This window comes from Oncorhynchus mykiss, chromosome 4, assembly GCF_057628025.1.
Source record: "Oncorhynchus mykiss isolate SJ-2025 chromosome 4, ASM5762802v1, whole genome shotgun sequence".
NCBI lineage: Eukaryota > Metazoa > Chordata > Actinopteri > Salmoniformes > Salmonidae > Oncorhynchus > Oncorhynchus mykiss.
The window spans coordinates 60,585,191-60,600,943 of NC_143025.1; the positions used below are offsets into that span (position 1 = coordinate 60,585,191).

At 42.6% G+C, this 15,753-nt stretch overlaps 1 protein-coding gene across 2 annotated transcripts; it reads left to right on the forward strand.

Moving 5' to 3' along the window:
• Positions 1-1,940: 1,940 nt before the first annotated feature.
• cebpz (CCAAT enhancer binding protein zeta) lies at positions 1,941-10,854 on the forward strand. 2 transcript variants are annotated; one of them, XM_021600158.3, is made up of 17 exons: positions 1,941-2,377; positions 3,267-4,792; positions 5,979-6,210; positions 6,430-6,577; positions 6,799-6,887; positions 7,119-7,172; positions 7,370-7,472; positions 7,645-7,713; positions 7,797-7,863; positions 8,028-8,134; positions 8,243-8,309; positions 8,459-8,655; positions 8,822-8,857; positions 8,962-9,057; positions 9,157-9,221; positions 9,394-9,475; positions 9,863-10,854. In XM_021600158.3, the coding sequence occupies exons 1-17, from the start codon at positions 2,204-2,206 to the stop codon at positions 10,006-10,008; spliced, it is 3,258 nt and encodes a 1,085-aa protein (XP_021455833.3). In that variant the 5' UTR covers positions 1,941-2,203; the 3' UTR covers positions 10,009-10,854. The 2 variants fall into 2 exon arrangements, with proteins under 2 accessions (XP_021455833.3, XP_021455834.3); XM_021600159.3 differs by having other exon boundaries at positions 1,963-2,377; positions 8,822-8,839.
• Positions 10,855-15,753: the final 4,899 nt, after the last annotated feature.

Consider the following 15,753-nt stretch of genomic DNA (forward strand, 5'->3'; position numbering starts at 1 on the left):
AAGTTAGAAACCAATATACACAGGCAGTTAGGAAAGCAAAGGCTAGCTTTTTCAAACAGAAATTTGCATCCTGTAGCACTAACTCCAAAATGTTCTGGGACACTGTAAAGTCCATGGAGAATAAGAGCACCTCCTCCCAGCTGCCCACTGCACTGAGGCTAGGAAACACTGTCACCACCGATAAATCCCCAATAATTGAGAATTTCAATCAGCGTTTTCTACGGCTGGCCATGCTTTCCACCTGGCTACCCCGGTCAACAGCCCTGCACCCCTCACTAGAACTTGCCCAAGCCTCCCCCATTTCTCCTTCACCCAAATCTAGATAGCTGATGTTCTGAAAGAGCTGCAAAATCTGGACCCCTACAATTCAGCAGGGCTAGACAATCTGGACCCTCTATTCCTAAAATTATTCACTGAAATTGTTGCAACCCCTATTACTAGCTTGTTCAACCTCTCTTTCGTATCATCTGAGATCCCCAAAATTTGGAAAGCTGCCGCAGTCATCCCCCTCTTCAAAGGGTGAGACCCTCTAGACCCATATCTATCCTACCCTGCCTTTCTAAGGTCTTCAAAAGCCAAGTTAACAAACAGATCACCGACCATTTCGATTCCCACCGTACCTTCTCCGCTATGCAATCTTGTTTCCGAGCTGGTCATGGGTACACCTCAGCCACGCTCAAGGTCCTAATATCATAACCGCCATCGATGAGAGACAATACTGTGCAGCTGTATTCATCAACCTGGCCAAGGCTTTCGACTCTGTCAATCACCACATTCTTATCAGCAGACTCAACAGCCTTGGTTTATCAAATGACTGCCTCGCCTGGTTCACCAACTACTTCTCTGACAGAGTTGTGTGTCAAATCCTGTTTTCCGGACCTTTGGCAGTCTCTATGGGGGTGCCACAGGGTTCAATCCTCGGGCCAACTCTTTTCTCTGTATACATCAATGATGTCACTCTTGCTGCTGGCGATTCTCTGATCCACCTCTACCCAGACAACACCATTCTGTATACTTCTGGCCCTTCTTTGGACACTGTGTTAAATAACCTCCAGACGAGCGTCAATGCCATACAACTCTCCTTCCGTGGCCTCCAACTGCTCTTAAATGCAAGCAAAACTAAATGCATGCTCTTCAACTGATCGCTGCCCACACCTACCCACCCGTCCAGCATCACTACTCTGGACGGTTCTGACTTAGAATATGTGGACAACTACAAATACCTAGGTGTCTGGTTAGACTGTAAACTCTCCTTCCAGACTCACATCAAGCATCTCCAATCCAAAATTAAACCTAGAATCAGCTTCCTATTTCGCAACAAAGCATCCTTCACTCACGCTGCCAAACATACCCTAGTAAAACTGACTATCCTACCGATCCTTAACTTCGGCAATGTCATTTACAAAATAGCCTCCAACACTCTACTCAGCAAATTGGATGCAGTCTATCACAGTGCCATCCGTTTTGTCACCAAAGCCCCATATACTACCTACCACTGCGACCTGTATGCTCTCGTTGGCGAAGGTCCTGAGCTGGCTCCAGGTCATCTATAAGTCGTTACTGGGTAAAGCCCCACCTTATCTCAGCTTACTGGTCACCATAGCAGCACCCACCCGCAGCACACGCTCCAGTAGGTATATTTCACTGGTCACCCCCAAAGCCAATTCCACCTTTCCTTCCAGTTCTTTGCTGCCAATGACTGGAACAAACTGCAAAAATTACTGAAGCTGGAGACTCATATCTCCCTCACTAGCTTTAAGCACCAGCTGTCAGAGCAGCTCACAGATCACTGCACCTGTACATAGCCAATCTGTAAATAGCCCATCCAACTACCTCATCACCATATATTGTTATTTATTTTGCTCCTTTGCACCCCAGTACCGCTACTTTTCTGATTGGACAATATTTGGGTTAGTTTGTTTTACATGGCGTGGTGCCCCGGGTGAGTGAGTGAATTGACTTGTGAACTTTGAACTTTAGTTCAAACAGTCCTGTTTGATACATATAAATCAGAAATATAATCCAGAAAATCCTATACACTACTAGTCATGTGGTTTTGGATAACAAAATAAAACACACGAATCTTGTTCTGAAATCAAGCTGGATATGAAGATCACAAATAATTGCTTTCGACGATAGTAAGGCAGTTACTGTACACACTTTCCTTCCAGGTCCTGTCATTTTTCTACATGCTGCTTTCAGCATGGCACCGAAAGGAAAGAACCGTAAGGCATTAGCCAAAACACATTTTGTAAATGTAAAGGACGAGTTTGAAAATGACAACGATGGAGATGAGGAAGAAGAAATCAATGGAGATGGTCCTCAACCGGACGAGGAATTTAATTTGGACGAGGTTTTACGTTTGGGTGGAACCCGAGTAAGTAACGTTAATTGAGGCTAGCACCTCATGCTAACTAGCACATTTATCCTGCTGCTACCACTAAACACGTGCCATTTTCTCCCAAAATATCGAATAAATTGTTTGTTCAACTGTTAATGCTTTCTGTATTTGTTCGACTTTGCTACGCTTTATCTAGCACTGCCAGTAGTTATTGACGATGATGCTAGGTAGCTAACTTAGCTAGCTAGTTGCCTTGAAACCCGACGATTAATTGCATTGAATTCTACGTCGTGCAGAAATGAGTGTTTGGATCTGGAACGTTTCTTCACGACCTCTACAAGCCAGTATGTTGAATAGATAGATATACATTTAAACATACTCTACCGGTTGTTACGGATGTTGGTCTTTTGACGGTAGGAATGCAAGACACTATATCCACAGGAATGTATAATTAAATCACCGTATCAAAGCGCTCATTGTACGTTCAGATTAATATCCCCTGAAGCATTCGCAGAACCATGTAAACATGTGCACAAGTTCGGCACGTATACATGTTTGGCCTGCATGTATTATCATTTTGTGAGCATGCTTCAGGTTATAGAACTCTGAACGTCCGGTTGTGGATTTGATTGTGATTTAGCGTTACCTGTGGATATATTGTATCACAGAGGACCAACTGAACGGACAACTGTTAACTAAGTTAAAATATAATTTTACTCATTCTGGCTTGTTAGAGGTCTGTGAGATTCAAACGCAAATGTCTGCTCGATGTAGAATTCAATACAATTCAACGTCGGGTTTCCAGGCAAGGTACAATATAACTAACGTTAGCTGCTTGCAAGTGGTTGTACTCGGTAATGTTCAGACAAGTCATGACTGTTCAATCACCTCTTTTTCTCTTGGCTTTTTTCTTGTGCTGGTGTAGGCTGACTTTGCCCTGCTTGACGCCATCATTGATGAGAACGAGCTGATCGACGGTGGAAAGAAAGGAGCCATAGATGACCTGGAACCTGGCGAATTGGAGACATTCATCACCAAGCTGGGCATCCGCTCATACAAAGACCAACAGATTATCCCAGATGAGCCTACAGAGGAAGAGAAGGCAGAGGCGAGCCAAAAGGAGAGCAAAAAGGCTGATGCCAAGAAAGCCAAGTCAGGTGATCAGAAGCCCAAACCAGAGCCTAAAGGCAAGGACCTGCCTGTCACATCTACAGTGGAGACAAAGAATAAGAAAAATAAAGAGACAGCAAAAACCAGCGTCCCAGCCACTGGAAAGAAAGCTAAACTAAATGCCAACGTATTTGAGTTTCAGCCGAGGCAGCTGCTTCTGATCAAACCAGGTGGCAAGTGGTTTGACCTGGAGTACACTGCAGAGGGTACCTCTAACCCACAGGATGAGTCTCAAGTCTCCCAGTACAAGGCCCTGGCTATAAAGCTGTTTGAGGCTGAGACAGGGCTCTACAAGAGCAAGAAGAACATGCAGAAGGGGGCCAACTCAGCCTGGATGAAAAATGTGGTCTCCGCAGGCACGCTGGCTGACAGGATGGCAGCCATGACAGTTCTGATCCAGGATGCCCCGGTACAGAGCATAGAGCATGTGGAGAACCTGGTCTCCATGGTGAAGAAGAAGGGTAGTCGCAGACAGGGGCTGATGGCTCTGGACACTCTCCGAGAGCTCTTCATGTCTGACCTGCTGCCAGTGAACCGCAAGCTCAGGACCTTCGCCCAGCATCCTTTTGACAAGCTGGAGCAGAAGGCGAGCGGGAACAAGGACGCGCGCGACCGCCGCCTCGTCTTGTGGTACTTTGAGCACCTTCTGAAGTACCACGTGGCCGAGTTCGTGGTGGCCCTGGACGAACTCGCCCACGACACGGTGGCAACCACCAAGGCCAAGTCTCTGGCCACTGCCCACGAGCTGCTGCTCAACCGGCCCGAACAGGAGAGGGCCCTTCTCATCCAGGTGGTCAACAAGCTGGGAGACCCTGAGTACAAGACGGCAGCCAAGGCCTCGTACCTGCTGGAGACCCTGCTGCACAAGCACCCCAACATGAAGGCGGTGGTGTGCAGTGAGGTGGAGCGCCTCATGTTCAGGCCCAACATCAACCTGAAGGCCCAGTACTACGCCGTGTGCTTCCTCAACCAGGTGCTGCTGAACCACGACGAGGCCGAGCTGGCCAGCAAACTCATCTCCATCTACTTCTCCTTCTTCCGAGCCTGCATTAAGAAGAAGGATGTGGAGTCCAAGATGCTGAGCGCCCTGCTGTCGGGCGTGAACAGGGCCTATCCCTACGCCAAGGCCGGGGACGAGAAGGTGAAGGAGCAGCTGGACACGCTGTTTAAAGTAGTGCACCTGGCAAAGTTCAACACTGCCGTCCAGGCTCTCATGCTGCTCTTCCAGGTGATGGACTCTCAGCAGATCGTCTCAGACCGCTACTATGTGGCGCTCTACAGGTAAACTGCACTTCTAGACTTGCTGGTGTGATCAAGAAGAATGGCTGTATGTTGTATCAAATCCTGTCCCAAAAAAAATGTACATGTGAATTTGTTGGCTGTCTGTTTCTTAATAGTTGTCTAATTTATACTAACTTGATAGTATTTAGTCATGGGACCTAATTTTGCACTTTCTTAGTCAGTGTTATAGTAAACATACCGTTGACTGTACTGAACAAAAATATACACAACAATTTCACTGAGTTACAGTTCATATAAGGAAATTAGTAAATTTAAATAAATTCAGTAGGCCTTAATCTATGGATTCACATGACTCGGCAGGAACGCAGCCATGGGTAGGCCTGGGAGAGCATATGCCCACCCACTTGGGAGCCAGGCACAGCCAATCAGAATAACATTTTTCCCCTCAAAGTGGCTTCATTAGAAACAGAAATACTCCTCAGTTTCATCAGCTGTCCGGGTGACTGGTCTCAGATGATCCCGCAGGTGAAGAAGCCAGATGTGGCGATCCTGGGCTGGCGTAGTTACACGTGGTCTGCGGTTGTGAGGCCAGTTGGACGCACTGCCTAATTCTCAAAAACAATGTTTGAGGCGGCTTATGGTAGTGAAATTAACATTCAATTCTCTGGAAGCAGCTCTGGTGGACATTCCTGCTGTCATCATGTCGATTTCATGCTCCCTCGAGACTTGAAACATCTGTGGCATTGTGTTGTGACAACTGAACACTTTAGGGTGGCCTTTTATAGACCCTAGCACAAGGTGCACCTCTGTAATGATCATGCTGTTTAATCATCTTCTTGATATGACACACCTGTCAGGTAAATCAATTATCTTGGCAAAGGAGAAATGCTCACAGGGATGTAAACATATTTTTGCACAAAATCTGAGCGAAATAAGCTTTTCTGTGCATATGGAACATTTCTGAGATCTTTTATTTGACATTTGAGTCATTTAGGAGACACTTATCCAGAGCGACTTACAGCAGTGAGTGCTTGCATTTTTGTTATTTTTCGTACTGGTCCCCTGTGGGAATCAAACCCACAACCCTGGCGTTGCAAGCGCCATGCTCTACCAACTCAGCTCATGAAACATGGGACCAACCCTTTACATGTTGCGTTTTATATTTTTGTTTAGTATACAATGATCATGATGTTTGATTGATGCATCTATGTTTTCTGGTTTACAGGAAGCTCATGGACCCAGGTCTGACTCTGTGCTCCAGGCAGAGTATGTTCCTCAACCTGCTGTACAAGTCTCTGAAGGCAGACATCGTCCTGCGGCGGGTCAAAGGCTTTGTGAAGAGGCTTCTGCAGGTCAGCTGTGAGCAGAACCCTACATTTGCCTGCGGGGCTCTCTTCCTTGTATCAGAGGTCATGAAGGTCAAACCAGGCCTCAAGCTGCTGCTGCAGGAGTGTGGGGTAAGGACAAGCTCAATGACATCAGCATAAAGTACTAGTTATTTTCATATTGTGCACAATCACATAATGGAACTCTTGGGGAGAGTTTCCCAGGCACAGTCTAACACTAGTCCAGGACTAGACTTAATCTATATTTGGGAAACCAGCCATTAGATTAATTTATTCTAATGATTTTTGTCGTCGTGTCACTTGATCTCACATATTATGATATGATTGCAGGATGGTGAAGAGGAGAATTTCAAAGATCTTAAGGAAGAAGAGGATGATGAGGAGAGGTTTGTAGATGCAGATAAGGTGGAGGAAGGACAGCATGAGATCATTCCGAAGCCCACTGCATCGTCGTGGGTACATCACCAAAACATTGAAGGTGAGATTTATTATTAAGACCACCCCCTTAACATTATTTTCCATTCACATATTTGGGGAAATCCTACACCCAGATACTTATAAATGCATTTATTATTGTGTTGTAATTACTGTAAGCATTTGTGTTGTAATGTAAGTATAATTATGTTTTGATTGTGACTCCTTTATATTCAGTGGTCACCTTTCCCCCTCTTCATGCATACTCGTTCTTTTGTTGTCCAGGTGGGAAGAGTAGGGATACCTACGACCCGTTACACAGAAACCCCCTATTCTGTGGGGCTGACCACACCACGTTATGGGAGCTGCAAAGGGTGAGCCTCATGACAATATTGGGTGCATCCCAGGTGGAACCCTTTTCCCCATATAGTGCACTACTTTTGACCAGGGCCCATATTGCAGTAGATAATAGGGCGCCATTTGGGGCGCAGTCGTTGTGTGACGAGAGAAAAGTGCTCTGTGTTACGGGCTTGCTTGAGAAAAGGTACTGTACCATAGGAGAATCCACTTATGTTGTTATTTTACATCTTGTCTTTCCCCCTCAGCTCTCTGCACATTTCCACCCATCAGTGTCACTGTTCGCCAAGACGATCCTACAGGTAAAATTAACTTTTTTTCTTTTTTTTTTATATTTGGGGAAACTTTGTGCTTATTACCAAAAAATTCATACAAAGAAGTTGCCTGTGTAGCAATGGGCCCAAGTGGGTATCAGGGCTAGCCCTCACTATCCTTCTGACTACCACTTGAGTTTTTCTGTGTTTAATTCATCCCTTTCCCCTCTGCATCATGTCCTCAGGGAGAGTTCATCAACTACACAGGAGACCCTCTCCAGGACTTCACTCTCAGCAAGTTCTTGGATCGCTTCGTCTTCAGGAATCCCAAGCAACTGAAGGGCAAACGTAATATTTCCAACATTTTCAGTTGCCTTTTTCTCTCAGTCCACCAGAAATGCATTTCACTGCCCGGTTCACATTATTAGTCAATTGTCTGGTCTCAGTTCATTCCCCAAATCAGTTATTCACCCTACCTTTTCGTCTTGGTTGAAACTGTTTTCATCTCAATCATTCACAGAAAACACAGACGCTACAGTTATGCAGCCCAAACAGAAGCTGACCATGAATAACATCCACAATTTACCTGGTGAGTGTCTTTTGAATCACTATAAAGGATGATAAAGGGGTCGCTTTATTGAGCAGAAGTAAGGCAAGTCTTCTTTCTCTCAGTGAACTGTGAGGAGTTCCTGTCCAATAAGGAGAGTCAGATTCCTGTGGATGAGGTCTTCTTCTATCGGTGAGTAACAATGATCATATAGACAAACCTTTTGAGTAACACTGTCAGATTCAAAAAACTATATGTATATATTGTGAATAAGGCAGCAAAGAAAATGTAATGGTCCATTGTTTTGAGTGACTCAAGTTCTGGGCTGTCTTTAAATGCCCTGTTCCCCACGCTAGGTTCTTCAAGAAACGAGAAGCGGAGAAGGCACTGCGTCGGCCACGAGGAGATGGAGATAACGAGAGTGTGGAGGACGTGGACGATGATGAGTTTGAGACTCTGCTCGGTAAGTTCAAGGACTCCAAGGAAACTGTTATTGGCCAAAATTCAGGAAATATGTAAATTGTATATCAGACTTCAGGCTCATCTTTGGTTGCCTTCTCGCCCTATCCAGATTCATACGAGGGAGACAGTTACTTCACTGACTTGCCAATTGATGAAACAGACCTGGACTTTGCAGGGTAAGTACACGTTTGATAAAGCTTTGCATTCAGATATCATCAGTAATTCATGTGTACACCTATCAAACATGGCATTGAAATGGTTCCCAGTGTTGTTTTTGTTTATACTGAATGATATATCTGACATGTTGTGTTTGTGCATGTTGCAGCAATGTTAAGACCAAATCTAAGAAGGGGAAGAAGGGTGGAGATGAGGATGATTCGGACCTGGATGATGACTTGGATGGTGATCTGGATGATGAGGAGGTGTCCCTTGGCAGTATGGACGAGGAGGACTTTGGAGATGAACTGGAGGAGGAGGGAGGGGCCTTCATGGACCCCGCTGGGGAGGATGATGATGAGGAAGGTATGTTTATGTCCCAATTATCTCTCCTTCCTCCTAAAGTGTGCAATTGTTCACTTCCCTTGACTAGTTTGAAATGAAATGACTGGTTTATGAAATATGGTGGAAAGTCCCACTAGCCCATGCCTCCACGAGTGTAGACTTTACTCTAATTTTTTGTCTCTTTCAGTTCCAGAACTTGATGATGGTGATTTTGCTTTTGGTGGTAATTTTAAGTCAATTTTCTTAACATAAATTACTTTCAAAGGGGCCTAATTTTGAATGGCTATTAAAAAGTTGACTCTTCAAAAATATTGTTTTCCCCTCAAGATTCCGACGATGAGATGGAGGTACCAAACATCACTCCAGGTTCTAAAAAGAGCAAGAGGAAGGCATCAGAGGATCTTAACCACACTGGGTCTCTAGGTTAGTAGCTGGGCCTCTATTTGTACTGTTGAACTGCTCTGAGTCTCATTTAGAAGTGTAGAATCTTATCTGACATTTCGACATTCTTCCATTTTGTAGGTTCCAAACCAGGGAAGAAACACAAAGGAAAGAAGGACACAGCCATGTTTGCATCTGCTGAAGAGGTGAGATGGTCATGCCTACCATATTTCTCACATCTCCCAATGTTAAGTTGGCGTGCTGATGGCTATCCTATTACGGTTATGCTACCCATCAGTTTGTTGAAGAGTTTCTTGTAAATGAAACTAAAAGGATATCACTGAATGCTTAAATGTCTGTTTCATTTTTTTTTCCCAGTTTGGATTTATGTTGGATGAAAATGCTGGCTCAAAGTTTGACAACATCGGCATGAATGCCATGGCCAACAAGGACAAAGCAGGTAAGCCTTGGCTTAAATACAGTCTATTAAACATGTCCCATGTCTTATTGAATACTACAGTTAGTGTCACCTGACAGAAGAAGAAAAAAGCCAAATTGTGTAAATGACTTTACTCAGTTGGCTAGATACTAGCTTAAAAACTACAGCATATCCACATGGAGAGAGTCAGTAACTTCACAGCAGTTTGGAGCACACTCAGTCACTAGTGTTCCTGTCAAAGTTGCACAAAATAGATAGCTCCATCATGCTTGAGAGATTAACAATTAACCAACCCTAAGATTGAATTCAGTCCACGTCAGGGTACATTTCATATCAAACAGGTTGTTGAATACAGTAGATGACCAAACTTTAGTAGAGGATGCAGAGTAAGTTGCTCTTCTCCCCCAGGTGTCAGGCAGCTCAAGTGGGAGGCCCAGAGAGACGATTGGGTCCGAGGTAGAGATGTCAAGACCCTACGGAAGAAGAAGGCCATGTTTAACAAGAAGAAACAGTTTGGCAAATCAAGGGCTGGCAAAAATACTTTCAAGAAGTAGTAATCATTTCTGAACCTAAGATCACTTAAGTTTATGTTCATGCTCTACGCCTTCTTGGAACAATCTTTCAAGGTCTTGCTCTCGAATCCCATAAACCCTGGGATATTCGCTGGACAGACAAAGTGATGGTGTTTTAGGCTGCATTCACACTCAGATTTTTTTTTTACACTAATTGGTCTGTTGACTAATCAGCTCTGAAATATTAGGGGGGGGGCAGAATTAGGCTGCCTGTGTGAATGCAGCCTAACACTTATTCTGTCTCCAGTTTAATAAGTCCAACGAATATGCCAGGGTTAATGGGATTTGAGAGCAAGTGGGTGACATGCCAGGGGTGTGTTCATTAGTGCAAACTGTATTGCCTTTATCTATACCTGTTGACAGTTCCTGGTTTGTTCTACCGATCATTGGAGAAACTACTTCATGCCTGTGTAAAATCAAGTAGGCTGCGTTTACACAATTCTGATTATTTTTCCACTAATTGAACTATTGACCAATCAGATCAGCTCTTACCCATAATTGGGCTGTCATGCTTTGAAGTTACCTTGGGCTGCCTGTGTAAACACAGCCATATTCTCTGTATTGACATTTCAACTCTTCAATATTTTGTATAGGTTTATACAAGGTAAATACAAAATGAAAACATTAGCATACTATAATGTCTGGTCTGTAATAATTGTAACTGGAGATGAAAGGTTTTATTATTTGGTGCCAATTTTATTGCTGTGCGGTTTGGAATTGGAACGATTCTTCAAGTTTGTATGTTTTGAACTGTCTACAGCCCGTACCCAGTATGTTGTTCATACTGTTTCTGAAATAAAAATAAATGAACATTTTGTTACAAAGCAACGGTGTACATAGCCCAAGATAGTCAGTGTACATGGCAAATGTCATTTCTATATCAAATGTAAATGTTACCATGACTTGTGTACATCTTGTAATAAAAAAAAAGAAGACCATAAGCACCCAGCACACCTGTCACTTCAAGTAGTACTACTCCTTTGATCAGTCTCTTTGCTAACAGTGCCAAAGGGTCGGGGCCACTTAGGAAAGACGGAGAACCTCACAAAGCCTATCACAATGCCTTCAATCAGAGGTCCAACTCGGCGGAAAATCTGTCTCCCAGCAGTTGGCGTTGTTTCGCCCACCAAGCAAGGATTTTTGTATGGAGGCTACTTTAAGTTTATTTGATCGAATACAAGTTCCGAAATGTTACGTTAAGAGTGTACTGATATATGTAGGACACGTGACATCCGGCAACTAAGAAAAACTGTCGGATATGCATATATAGTAGCGTCTCTCCATTGAATACGGGCGGTTGACGTAAACAAACGAATTTTCAAAAACATTAAAATAACGAGATCTATCCACCAATCCAAAGAAAGGATGGGCGGGAGCTAGTGCGGTGCCGCTTTTTGGACAACAACTCCAAGTGTTAGGGCGGAGAGACATGTCATCTTGTTAGTGTATCCATGATCTTTGATTCAATCCAAATTCATAGCCTTTTTTAATTTTAACCTGTATTTAACTAGGCAAGTCAGTTAAGAACAAATTATTATTTACAATGACGGCTTACCCCGGGCAAAACCGGAAAACACTGGGCCAATTGTGCGCCGCCGTATGGGACTTCCAATCACGGCCGGATGTGATACATCTTGGATTCGAACCAGAGACTATCGTGACGCGAACTGAGATGCAGTGCCTTCGACGGGAACCCGATTAAGACAGACAACTGTTTATTTCAGCAGAGAAGACGCGTAAGCACTGACAACCCAGACTTTTCAGTACACATATCCTAACAAAACAAATACTTGTCCTATTACAAATTAAATAGATTGTAATATCGGTTTTATGTTGTTATAACAACCTACCTTTCTTTGCCGTACGGACACAGATGAGGCATACAGGGTTTCAACTGGATAGCACAGCCACCAAGTCAAAATTGGCTAGGTCTATATTGTGAAATTCATGAAAACAAAAATTTGCTTTTTGGTCTTAATTTGAGGTTAGGGTTAGGCATAAGGTTAGCGGTGTGGTTAGGGTGAAGTTTTAAAATCCATTTTTAAGAAGATAAATTGAGGAAATAAGCGGGGTTTATGGCTTTGTGGCTGTGGTAACTAGTGACGACCACTATGCAGGGCGGTGTGAAAGCCTTTCTGAGAGGACTCACCACAAGGGGACACTGTACTCAAGATATAACAGGCAGGGCATGATAAATCAATTTAATTTGCTCCAAAAAAAGTACAGGAATGATTGAGGGAGGGAGGAATTCAATTACCGAAGTAATTTATTTAGTCTATTCTCATATCACCATAGGATCATCAGTCTGTATGCACACCTGTGCTTATCTGCCTCCTTAGAGCAAAAAAAAACATAGTAGGGAGGAAACAAGGCATTTCCAAGTGGGCTGCATTTTTAAGGAGGAGAGGATCTTATTTTCACCGCAGATCTCCATTTCACCAAGGTGAGAGACCACACCTAAGCAACTGTGCTCACAGATAGATTAACCTCTATGCTTTTTAAAAAAACGAATGCATTATGACTGTTTAGTATAATGAACTATTATGTGAAATGTTTATAAGGGATCTACACTCCCCTTCATATGAATTCAGACAGTGAATTCGGACTGTTTTACCGTTTAGAAATGAAAGTATTTTATGTCTCTAGTCCCCCCATTTGAAGAAAGTATTTGGACAAATGTATTACAGATTTTCTCAATGGCTTTGGCTCAATTCTCGAAAAGAGAATTATTTCTTTCAAAACAATAAGCTCAAATCTCTGAACAATTAGTTTCTGGTTCACACCAGATTTGAATTTCTTATTAATTTAAGCAAATTGCATGTGTTTTGGCAAATGTGTGCAAAAGCGTACGTACAATTGTCTACAATTTGCGGAATAGCTACATGCACATGACTTGCTGATTAAAACTGATGAGTTGATTCTCAGTGAAACTGTCATACTCTTCACAACTTCTAAACATTCTTTCATCGTGCAAAATGATCCATTCAATTATCACAATCTGTCAGACATACATGTATTTTGCATAAATGTCTATGACATGGAATGTTTGTGATGTCTGCTAAATTGGCAAATGACCTGCCAGCTGACATAGTAATGAAATAGGAATCACAATCTTACCAATCAACCAATCAAGTTTGGACGCATATATATATATGGAGCTTTCCCACAGCACAATCACTACCATTTTTGAACATGGAGGAACATCAGAACCCTGAACAGCAGCTACATGCTGGTGGAAGAGAAATCAGAAGATGTGTAAGAATGTGTGGTGGTGGATGTTTTAGGGGAAGACATAATAGAGGAAGAGGTAGAAGACAGAGTCCCTGATGAAATCAGAGCCACAATTGTGGACCATGTTATAAACCATGGTCTTACAATGGAAGAGGCTGGTCAGAGTTTTTTTTTTTTTACCTTTATTTAACTATGCAACTCACTTAAATCAAATCAAATCAAATGTATTTATATAGCCCTTCGTACATCAGCTGATATCTCAAAGTGCTGTACAGAAACCCAGCCTAAAACCCCAAACAGCAAGCTATGCAGGTGTAGAATAGGAAAAACTCACTGGAAAGGCCAAAACCTAGGAAGAAACCTAGAGAGGAACCAGGCTATGTGGGGTGGCCAGTCCTCTTCTGGCTGTGCCGGGTGGAGATTATAACAGAACATGGCCAAGATGTTCAAATGTTCATAAATGACCAGCATGGTCAAATAATAATAATCACAGGCAGAACAGTTAAGAACAAATTCTTATTTTCAATGATGGTTTAGGAACAGTGGTTTAACTGCCTTGTTCAGAAGAACAGATTTATACCTTGTCAGCTTGGGGATTTGATTTTGCAACCTTTCGGTTACTAGTCCAACGCTCTAACCACTAGGTTACCTGCCACCCCTAAAGTACAGCATTATGTAAACATGTCCACAGTGTCATCAATTGTGCAACCATTCCGTAGGGAAAACAGGTAAATATGTACTCGCTCTTTACCTTTGTTACAGCATTTCATTCACAACAATACAGCAACTATTGTAAAGGTAAATAGTAAAATAAAATCACAATGTAATATATGTATGAGGAATATACAGTAATACAGTAATACAGCACAATTTGAATACAATATACTATCTGTAACATGGTCCATTTGTGAATTCTACATGTCATATATAGGACTGCACAACGACCTCATGGTGGTGGCAGACTAGCAGTATTCAGCCATGGGCAGGAACGAGAAATTTGCAACATGGTCATAGCCAACAATTCCATCAGGCTAAGAGGGATCCGAAGTGCAATCACAAATGACAACGATATCTTCGCAAATATCAATTCTGTCAGCATTTCACCTATAGCAAAAATGACTATGAAACAGCTCTACATGGTTTCATTTGAGAGGAATAGTGACAGAGTGAAGGAGCTGTGGTACCAGTATGTCCAGGTAAACCATTGGTGTGCACATGGTATATTGTCCAGGGAGTTTTACTGTACTTCAACGATGCCTGTATATACTTCTTGAAGTTGTAGATACCTATAAGAACAGAAAACATTTCTACTTTGCTAAACTGTCTGATTCTAGAATAGGTTATGTAAAACAAACTTTATATTTTGTTTCTGTGTTACTATTTAGAAAATAATGGAGCTGGAAGGACATGAAATGTCTTGTTTTTGTGGACGAGGCTGGGTTCAGCCTGGCCAAAGGCAGGAGACGTGGCCGCAATCTCATTGGACGCCTAGCCACAATTGGCACACCAGGCCAACGTGGGGAGCAATATTACAATGTGTGCTGCCATTTCTGAGAATGGTGTGAGCACACATATTCCACACATTGGGCCCTATAACACCCATCTTCCCCTGGCCTTCCTAAATACAGTTTACAGAGACCTAATAACAGAACACGAAAGAGGTTTAGTTAGAGCAGATTTGCCAAATTCTGTAATTGTGTGGGATAATGTCAGCTTCCACCGAAACAACATTGTTAGGGAATGGTTTGCTGCGCATGAAAGGATAACAGTGGAGTTCCATCCTCCCCATTCCTGAAACCGATAGAAGAGTTTTGTTCAGCATGGAGGTGGAAAGTATATGACTATCGGGCACAAGATCAGATGTCTCTGTTAGCTGCCATGAATGCTGCTTGTGAGGAGATCACAGGCGATCATTGCAGTGATCATTGCAGGATGTCCACCAAGAAGATGGGAACTTCTTGTGTCACGTACTGTGAGGAGGTACAATTTATTGTTTTTTTAACAGAACTACCACAGGTTTTTTCTTTTTTGCATTTCTTTTGTCTTTTTTGCATCGATGTCATTTTGTAGCACATTTTCTGTTCACTATATATGATTTTACATGTAAGAAATATGTAAATATGGACATGCAATGTGAATTTTCTGTTTACATATAACACATTGCTACAAAAAAAAAAAAATACTGTATACATACAAATGTGCATATCCTTTTTCTGTGTCCTGCAGTATTGACTTTTCCCAGTAAACTTTTACCTACTGTTGAGATCGGTATCTAAAAAGCTCAGTGTGATACACAAGAGCATTCAGCTAGACAAAACTGGCATTCAGGTATAGTACAGTAAGCAGTCAGTGTCAATAAAAAAGTAGAACAAAACTGAAATGTGTATATAACAAACATTTCTCAAGTTGACTGCCATTGTCAAAAAGCATCTAAACATTTTGACCAGTACGGCTCACAAGATGACAACAAAAAACACTTTGGCCAATTTACTGACA

Coding starts and splice junctions, on each gene's coding strand:
- cebpz (XM_021600158.3), top strand. CDS start 2,204: ATGGCACCGAAAGGAAAGAACCGTAAGGCATTAGCCAAAACACATTTT. Junction 4,793..5,978: donor TACTATGTGGCGCTCTACAG/GTAAACTGCACT, acceptor TCTGGTTTACAG/GAAGCTCATGGACCCAGGTC. Junction 7,473..7,644: donor CAAGCAACTGAAGGGCAAAC/GTAATATTTCCA, acceptor AATCATTCACAG/AAAACACAGACGCTACAGTT.